Here is a 10,000-nt window from a genome sequence, read left to right on the forward strand (position 1 = left end):
TTAAGAGGATCGACTGTTACTTCTGTAAGAAAGTCCATCATGCTGTCATATCAAAGGAGGACTGTGTTTCTCCAGGAGAGAAGACATCTCATGACGTGTCCTCTGTGTCTCTCCACATCTCATGCCAAACTAACACTCCCTCTGTCCCCGGTGCAGCGTCTGTCTCCGCATTTCGCAATGGCGTGTCCTCTGTGTCTCTCCACAGGCTGGCGTGAGGCCAGCTGGCTGTCCAAGGCGTCTTCACCACTCCGTAGGAGAGAGAGGGAGAGAGGGAGATATGGAGGGAGAGAGAGAGAGAGGAGGGAGAGAGAGAGAGAGATGGAGGAGAGAGAGAGAGAGAGAGATGGAGGAGGGAAAGATAGAGAGAGATGGAGAGAGAGAGAGAAAGAGAGATGGAGGAGGAAGAGAGATGGAGGAGGGAGGGAGAGAGAGAGAGATGGAGGAGGGAGAGAGAGAGAGATCGAGGTGGGAGAGAGAGAGAGAAATGGAGGGAGAGAGAGAGAGATGGGGGAGAGAGAGAGAGAGAGGGAAAGAGAGAGAGCGAGAGAAAGAGAGAGATGGGGGAGGGAGAGAGAGATGGGGGAGGGAGAGAGAGATAAAAGGGAAATGGAGGAAGGAGACTGGGGATGCTCTGCTGAGTTATTGTCTGTGATACAGAGAGAACACGGAAACAGCATCCTGCGAACCGAACCGCGCTCTGAGGATCTACAAAGGCTCTCTGAAGGCTCGACAACTCTCTCCGGGGTGTCAGCTTCTTTATGTGACATTTGTTTTGCTGGAACTCTGGGCGTGCGCCCCAAATGACACCCTACTCCCAGTATAGGGGACCGGAGACCAGAGGGTCAAAAGGAGTTAACTAAATAGGGGATAGGACACAGCCTGGAGCTTTCATGGCTTCTCTAAGAGTTGTACTGCTGTGTCTGTATCTCTGTGTAGCTGATAGTTGATCTATTAAAGGAGTCTGTAAAGGCTAGCAGGGCTCTGCAGCTCTCTACACATCTTGTCTTGTTGAACTCCTCTTCACTTGGACATTGGCCAGATTATAGTCTCTATAGAGGCAGGGAGGTCAGAGATAAGACTGTTTTTAAAGGCTTGTGTTTAGACGTTATTTTTGTCAGAGCAGTAGAAATGCAGCACAGATTCAAAATTAACTTCATATTAGGACTGGAAGTCTGGTGGCTGGTTCCTGTAGGACTAGAGGGCTGGTGGCTGGTTCCTGTAGGACTAGAGGGCTGGTGGCTGGTTCCTGGAGGGCTGGTGGCTGGTTCCTGTAGGACTAGAGGGCTGGTGGCTGGTTCCTCCAAGACAGGAGGGCTGGTGGCTGGTTCCTGCAAGACAGGAGGGCTGGTGGCTGGCTCCTTCAGGTTTGGAGGGCTGGTGGCTGGTTCCTGGAGGGCTGGTGGCTGGTTCCTGGAGGCCTGGTGGCTGGTTCCTGGAGGACTGGAGGGCTGGTGGCTGGTTCCTGCAGGACTGCAGGGCTGGAGGGCTGGTGGCTGGTGGCTGGTTCCTGCAGGACTGGAGGGCTGGTGGCTGGTTCCTGGAGGACTGGAGGGCTGATGGCTGGTTCCTTCAGGGCTGGAGGGCTGATGGCTGATCCTGGAGGGCTGGAGGGCTGGTGGCTGGTTCCTGGAGGGCTGATGGCTGGTTCCTGGAGGGCTGGAGGGCTGGTGGCTGGTTCCTGCAGGGCTGGAGGGCTGATGGCTGGTTCCTGGAGGGCTGGAGGGCTGGTGGCTGGTTCCTGCAGGGCTGGAGGGCTGGTGGCTGGTGGCTGGTTCCTGCAGGACTGCAGGGCTGGTGGCTGGTGGCTGGTTCCTGCAAGACAGGTGGGCTGGTGGCTGGTTCCTGGAGGGCTGGAGGGCTGGTGGCTGGTTCCTGCAGGGCTGTAGGGCTGGTGGCTGGTTCCTGCAGGACTGCAGGGCTGGAGGGTTGGTTCCTCCAAGACAGGAGGGCTGGTGGCTGATTCCTGCAAGACAGGAGGGCTGGTGGCTGGCTCCTTCAGGTTTGGAGGGCTGGTGGCTGGTTCCTGGAGGGCTGGTGGCTGGTTCCTGGAGGACTGGAGGGCTGGTGGCTGGTTCCTGGAGGACTGGAGGTCTGGTGGCTGGTTCCTGCAGGACTGCAGGGCTGGAGGGCTGGTGGCTGGTTCCTGCAGGACTGGAGGGCTGGTGGCTGATGGCTGGTTCATGCAGGGCTGGTGGCTGGCTCCTTCAGGGTTGGATTGCTGGTGGCTGATTCCTGCAGGGCTGGAGGACTGGTTCCTGGAGGGCTGGTGGCTGGCTACTTCAGGGCTGATGGCTGGTTCCTGGAGGGCTGGAGGGCTGGTGGCTGGTTCCTGGTGGGCTGGTGGCTGATTCCTGGAGGGCTGGAGGGCTGGTGGCTGGTTCCTGTAGGGCTGGTTCTTGGAGGGCTGGTGGCTGGTTTCTGCAAGACAGGAGGGCTGGTGGCTGGTTCCCGGAGGGCTAGTGGCTGGTTCTTGCAGGGCTGGTGGCTGGTTCCTGCAGGGCTGGAAGGCTGGTGGCTGGTTCCTGCAAGACAGGAGGGCTGGTGGCTGGCTCCTGGAGGGCTGGTGGCTGGCTCCTGCAGGGCTGGTGGCTGGTTCCTGCAGGGCTGGAGGGCTGGTGGCTGGTTCCTGGAGGGCTGGTGGGCTGGTGGCTGGCTCCTGGAGGGCTGGTGGCTGGCTCCTGCAGGGCTGGTGGCTGGTTCCTGCAGGGCTGGTGGCTGGTTCCTGCAGGGCTGGAGGGCTGGTGGCTGGTTCCAGCAGGGCTGGAGGGCTGGTGGCTGGTGGCTGGTTCCTGCAGGGCTGGTGGCTGGTTCCTTCAGGGCTGGAGGGCTGGTGGCTGGCTCCTGCAGGGCTGGTGGCTGGTTCCTGCAGGGCTGGAGGGCTTGGTGGCTGGTTCCTGCAGGGCTGGAGGGCTGGTGGCAGGTTCCTGCAGGGCTGGTGGCTGGTTCCTTCAGGGCTGGTGGCTGGCTCCTGGAGTGCTGGTGGCTGTTTCCTTCAGTGCTGGTGGCTGGTTCCTCCAGGGCTGGTGGCTGGCTCCTGGAGGGCTGTAGGGCTGGTGGCTGGTTCCTGCCAGACTAGAGGGCTGGAGGCTGGTTCCTGCAAGACAGGAGGGCTGGTGGCTGGTTCCTGCAGTACTGGAGGGCTGGTGGCTGGTTCCTGTAGGGTTGTAGGGCTGGTGGCTGGTTCCTGTAGGGTTGGAGGGCTGGTGGCTGGCTCCTTCAGGACTAGAGGGCTGGTGGATGGTTCCTGTAGGACTGTAGGGCTGGTGGCTGGTTCCTGTAGGACTGTAGGGCTGGTGGATGGTTCCTGTAGGACTGTAGGGCTGGTGGCTGGTTCCTGCCAAACTAGAGGGCTGGTGGCTGGTTCCTGCCAGACTAGAGGGCTGGTGGCTGGTTCCTGTAGGACTGTAGGGCTGGTGGATGGTTCCTGTAGGACTGTAGGGCTGGTGGCTGGTTCCTGCCAAACTAGAGGGCTGGTGGATGGTTCCTGTAGGACTGTAGGGCTGGTGGCTGGTTCCTGCCAAACTAGAGGGCTGGTGGCTGGTTCCTGCCAGACTAGAGGGCTGGTGGCTGGTTCCTGTAGGACTGTAGGGCTGGTGGATGGTTCCTGTAGGACTGTAGGGCTGGTGGCTGGTTCCTGCCAAACTAGAGGGCTGGTGGCTGGTTCCTGCCAGACTAGAGGGCTGGTGGCTGGTTCCTGCAGGACTGGAGGGCTGGTGGCTGGTTCCTTCAGGACTGGAGGGCTGGTGGCTGGTTCCTGCCAGACTAGAGGGCTGGTGGCTGGTTCCTGCCAGACTAGAGGGCTGGTGGCTGGTTCCTGCAGGACTGGAGGGCTGGTGGCTGGTTCCTGCCAGACTAGAGGGCTGGTGGCTGGTTCCTGCAGGACTGGAGGGCTGGTGGCTGGCTCCTGCAGGACTGGAGGGCTGGTGGCTGGTTCCTGTAGGACTAGAGGGCTGGTGGCTGGTTCCTGCAGGACTGGAGGGCTGGTGGCTGGTTCCTGTAGAACTAGAGGGCTGGTGGCTGGTTCCTGTAGGACTAGAGGGCTTGTGGCTGGTTCCTGCAGGACTGGAGGGCTGGTGGCTGGTTCCTGGAGGACTAGAGGGCTGGTGGCTGGCTCCTGCAGGACTGCAGGGGAATAGGGTGCCGTTTGGGATGCAGACCTACTAGTATTTGCTGAGATTTAATTGGCAGATAGACCAGTGACTCAATAATGGCTAACAGTACCCTGAGGCAATTTCCTCTCTCTCTGTGTGTGTGCGTGCGTGCGTGCGTGCGTGCGTGCGTGCGTGCGTGTGTGCGTGTGTGTGTGTGTTTTCTCTCTCTGTTTGGTCCAACCACCACCACCGGAACCCATTGTTTCCTGTAGGCTCGAGGCTGAGGAAAGGGGTCTAATTTGGGATTCAGCAGAGTCAGCCAACCAACTCTCCACCGGGAGGAAAGACATTTCTGCAATGCAGCCATAGAAATATAATTCATTCTACAGCCATAGAAATATAATTAATTCTGTAGCCATAGATATATAATTCATTCTCCAGCCATAGAAATATAATTCATTCTGTAACCATAGATATATAATTCATTCTCCAGCCATAGAAATATAATTCATTCTGTAGCCATAGAAATATAATTCATTCTGTAGCCATAGATATATAATTAATTCTGTAGCCATAGATATATAATTAATTCTGTAACCATAGAAATATAATTAATTCTGTAGCCATAGAAATATAATTCATTCTGTAGCCATAGAAATATAATTCATTCTGTAGCCATAGAAATATAATTCATTCTGTAGCCATAGAAATATAATTCATTCTGTAGCCATAGAAATATAATTAATTCTGTAGCCATAGAAATATAATTCATTCTGTAGCCATAGAAATATAATTCATTCTACAGCCATAGAAATATAATTCATTCTGTAGCCATAGAAATATAATTCATTCTCCAGCCATATAAATATAATTCATTCTGTAGCCATAGAAATATAATTCATTCTGTAACCATAGAAATATAATTAATTCTGTAACCATAGAAATATAATTCATTCTGTAGCCATAGAAATATAATTCATTCTGTAGCCATAGAAATATAATTAATTCTGTAGCCATAGAAATATAATTCATTCTGTAGCCATAGAAATATAATTCATTCTCCAGCCATAGAAATATAATTCATTCTGTAGCCATAGATATATAATTAATTCTGTAGCCATAGAAATACAATTAAATCTTCAGCCTTGCCTGCAGGATTTTCCACCACTGGCCCCACCCCCTCACCTTTACCTCCCTGCCCGCTCATTGGACAAGTAACCATCTTACTCTAGTGTTCTGTAGGTGGCCCCTCCCCTCACCTTTACCTCCCTGCTTGCTCGTTGAACAAGTAACCGTCTTACTCTAGTGTTCTGTAGGTAGCCCCTCCCCTCACCTTTACCTCCCTGCTCGCTCATTGGACCAGTAACCGTCTTACTCTAGTGCCTCCAGTTAAAATAGTGGACTCCCTGCAGAACGCCTCTATCCCCTCCACTGTTAACCCCGTCAACAGCGCTGACGTCTCCACATCACACCAAGCAGTCCCTGGATTCCACACATTAACATTCACAACACACCCGGGCCACAGAGATGTGTCTCTTTCATAGCAGGCAGAAAATACATCTCTCCTGTCTCTCCTCTGACATATAGACAGACACAGGAAGCACCTGCAGAATTACAATAGGACTGAGTTGGCAATTTGACAGGTCAGGTAAAGAGCTGCAGTAACGACAGGCAGCACTGTGGTTTTGTCAGCTGAGATGAGGAGGTAATGTGTGGTTGTTTATGGACTGAAGTGGACTGAAACTGTTGAGCAGACTACAATATAGAGTGAAGTACAGGAGAGGGGAGGGAAGGAGAAGGGAGGAGAGGAGAAGGGAGGGGAGGGAAGGAGAAGGGAGGGGAGGGGAGGGAAGGAGAAGGGAGGGAAGGAGAAGGGAGGATAGGAGAAGGGAGGGGAGGGAAGGAGAGGGGAGGGGAGGAGAAGGGAGGGAAGGAGAAGGGAGGGGAGGGGAGGGGAGGGAAGGAGAAGGGGAGGGGAGGAGAAGGGAGTGGAGGAGATGGGAGGGGAGGGGAGGAGAATGGAGGGGAGGGAAGGGAAGGAGAAGGGGAGGGGAGGAGAAGGGAGTGGAGGAGATGGGAGGGGAGGGGAGGAGAATGGAGGGGAGGGGAGGGAAGGGAAGGAGAAGGGAGGGGAGGAGAAGGAGGGGAGGAGAGGGGAGGGAAAGAGGAGAGGAGAGGGGAAAGAGAGCAGAAGAGAGGGAATATAATGGGGAGTGGAGTACGTGGGAAGAGAGGAGAGGAAAGGAGAAGAGGGGAGGGAAAGGAGAAGAGGGGAGGGAAAGAGAGGGGAAGGAGAGCAGAGGGAAAGAGAGGGGAAGGAGAGCAGAGGGGAAGGAGAGCAGAGGGGAAGAGATGGGAAGGAGAGCAGAGGGAAAGAGAGGGGAAGGAGAGCAGAGGGGAAGAGATGGGAGGGAGGGGAGTATAAGGGAGGGAAGGAGAGGAGTAGGACTAAAGGGAATATTATGGGTTGGAGAAGAGGGGAGGGAAGTTGTTTACTCAAAACAGATACCCTTCCTCCCTTCCTGTAAGGCACTCAGCCCAACCATACTTTGGGCTGATACACTTTTCATCAACTTTAAAGGCTGCATTTACACAGGCAGACAAATTCTGAGATTTTTTTCCCACTAATTGCTCTTTTGACCAATCACATCAGATCTCTATTTCAGAGCTGATCTGAAAAAAAATATCAGAATTGGGTTGCCTGTGTAAATGCAACCAAAGAAATGAATGAGACGCCATTTTCACAAGTTGGTTTTGTTAATGGTATAAGCCTGTGGTTTTGTTAATGATTTAAGCCTGTGGTTTTGATAATGGTATAAGCCTGTGGTTTTGATAATGGTATAAGCCTGTGGTTTTGTTAATGGTATAAGCCTGTGGTTTTGTTAATGGTATAAGCCTGTGGTTTTGTTAATGGTATAAGCCTGTGGTTTTGTTAATGATTTAAGCCTGTGGTTTTGTTAATGGTATAAGCCTGTGGTTTTGTTAATGATTTAAGCCTGTGGTTTTGTTAATGATTTAAGCCTGTGGTTTTGTTAATGGTATAAGCCTGTGGTTTTGTTAATGGTATAAGCCTGTGGTTTTGTTAATGGTATAAGCCTGTGGTTTTGTTAATGGTATAAGCCTGTGGTTTTGTTAATGGTATAAGCCTGTGGTTTTGTTAATGGTATAAGCCTGTGGTTTTGTTAATGGTATAAGCCTGTGGTTTTGTTAATGGTATAAGCCTGTGGTTTTGTTAATGATTTAAGCCTGTGGTTTTGATAATGGTATAAGCCTGTGGTTTTGATAATGGTATAAGCCTGTGGTTTTGTTAATGGTATAAGCCTGTGGTTTTGTTAATGGTATAAGCCTGTGGTTTTGTTAATGGTATAAGCCTGTGGTTTTGTTAATGATTTAAGCCTGTGGTTTTGTTAATGGTATAAGCCTGTGGTTTTGTTAATGATTTAAGCCTGTGGTTTTGTTAATGGTATAAGCCTGTGGTTGTGTTAATGGTATAAGCCTGTGGTTTTGTTAATGGTATAAGCCTGTGGTTGTGTTAATGGTATAAGCCTGTGGTTTTGTTAATGGTATAAGCCTGTGGTTTTGTTAATGGTATAAGCCTGTGGTTTTGTTAATGGTATAAGCCTGTGGTTTTGTTAATGATTTAAGCCTGTGGTTTTGTTAATGATATAAGCCTGTGGTTTTGTTAATGGTATAAGCCTGTGGTTTTGTTAATGGTTTAAGCCTGTGGTTTTGTTTATGGTTTAAGCCTGTGGTTTTGTTAATGGTATAAGCCTGTGGTTTTGTTAATGGTATAAGCCTGTGGTTTTGTTAATGGTATAAGCCTGTGGTTTTGTTAATGGTTTAAGCCTGTGGTTTTGTTAATGGTATAAGCCTGTGGTTTTGTTAATGGTATAAGCCTGTGGTTTTGTTAATGGTTTAAGCCTGTGGTTTTGTTAATGGTATAAGCCTGTGGTTTTGTTAATGGTATAAGCCTGTGGTTTTGTTAATGGTTTAAGCCTGTGGTTTTGATAATGGTATAAGCCTGTGGTTTTGTTAATGGTATAAGCCTGTGGTTTTGTTAATGGTTTAAGCCTGTGGTTTTGTTGCTCTCTCTCTCTCATACGTCCATCCTTTCTTCCTCTGCTCCTAGCTCCATCCAGTAGGAAACCTGGGGACGCTCTCATCATCTCCGACATCAAGAAGGGCAGCGTGGCTCACAGGTAAATACACCAATCAACCAATCAAACTGCTCACAGGTAAATACACCAATCAACCAATCAAACTGCTCACAGGTAAATACACCAATCAACCAACCAAACTGCTCACAGGTAAATACACCAATCAACCAATCAAACTGCTCACAGGTAAATACACCAATCAACCAATCAAACTGCTCACAGGTAAATACATCAATCAACCAATCAAACTGCTCACAGGTAAATACATCAATCAACCAATCAAACTGCTCACAGGTAAATACACCAATCAACCAATCAAACTGCTCACAGGTAAATACACCAATCAACCAATCAAACTGCTCACAGGTAAATACACCAATCAACCAATCAAACTGCTCACAGGTAAATACACCAATCAACCAATCAAACTGCTCACAGGTAAATACACCAATCAACCAATCAAACTGCTCACAGGTAAATACACCAATCAACCAATCAAACTGCTCACAGGTAAATACACCAATCAACCAATCAAACTGCTCACAGGTAAATACACCAATCAACCAATCAAACTGCTCACAGGTAAATACACCAATCAACCAATCAAACTGCTCACAGGTAAATACACCAATCAACCAATCAAACTGCTCACAGGTAAATACACCAATCAACCAATCAAACTGCTCACAGGTAAATTATCTGAAAAATACAGCAACACTATTGTCTCAGTGTTGCTCTCCACACCACTCCACTAAACTACACTATGAATGTTGCTCTGCACTCCACTCCACTAAACTACACTATGAATGTTTCTCTGCACTCCACTCCACTAAACTACACTATGAATGTTACTCTGCCCACCACTCCACTAAACTACACTATGAATGTTGCTCTGCACTCCACTCCACTAAACTACACTATGAATGTTGCTCTGCACACCACACCACTAAACTACACTATGAATGTTGCTCTGCACACCACTCCACTAAACTACACTATGAATGTTGCTCTGCCCACAACTCCACTAAACTACACTATGAATGTTGCTCTGCACACCACACAACTAAACTACACTATGAATGTTGCTCTGCACACCACACCACTAAACTACACTATGAATGTTGCTCTGCACACCACTCCACTAAACTACACTATGAATGTTGCTCTGCACTCCACTCCACTAAACTACACTATGAATGTTGCTCTGCACACCACTCCACTAAACTACACTATGAATGTTGCTCTGCACTCCACTCCACTAAACTACACTATGAATGTTGCTCTGCACACCACTCCACTAAACTACACTATGAATGTTGCTCTGCACACCACTCCACTAAACTACACTATGAATGTTGCTCTGCACACCACATCACTAAACTACACTATGAATGTTGCTCTGCCCACCACTCCACTAAACTACACTATGAATGTTGCTCTGCACACCACATCACTAAACTACACTATGAATGTTGCTCTGCACACCACTCCACTAAACTACACTATGAATGTTACTCTGCCCACCACTCCACTAAACTACACTATGAATGTTGCTCTGCACTCCACTCCACTAAACTACACTATGAATGTTGCTCTGCACACCACTCCACTAAACTACACTATGAATGTTGCTCTGCACACCACTCCACTAAACTACACTATGAATGTTGCTCTGCACATCACTAAACTACACTATGAATGTTGCTCTGCCCACCACTCCACTAAACTACACTATGAATGTTGCTCTGCACA

The 10,000-nt window shown here is 49.6% G+C and overlaps 1 protein-coding gene across 12 annotated transcripts in view; it reads left to right on the forward strand.

Moving 5' to 3' along the window:
* LOC118938861 (glutamate receptor-interacting protein 1-like) overlaps positions 1–10,000 on the forward strand; it is a 738,669-nt gene that overhangs the window by 693,641 nt on the left and 35,028 nt on the right. For all 12 annotated transcript variants that reach the window (XM_036945416.1, XM_036945417.1, XM_036945409.1 and 9 more), the window contains one exon: positions 8,221–8,290. In XM_036945416.1, the coding sequence (XP_036801311.1) occupies positions 8,221–8,290 (70 nt within the window). The remainder of the gene's footprint in view (positions 1–8,220; positions 8,291–10,000) is intronic.

The sequence above is a fragment of the Oncorhynchus mykiss genome, chromosome 15 (assembly GCF_013265735.2).
Source record: "Oncorhynchus mykiss isolate Arlee chromosome 15, USDA_OmykA_1.1, whole genome shotgun sequence".
NCBI lineage: Eukaryota > Metazoa > Chordata > Actinopteri > Salmoniformes > Salmonidae > Oncorhynchus > Oncorhynchus mykiss.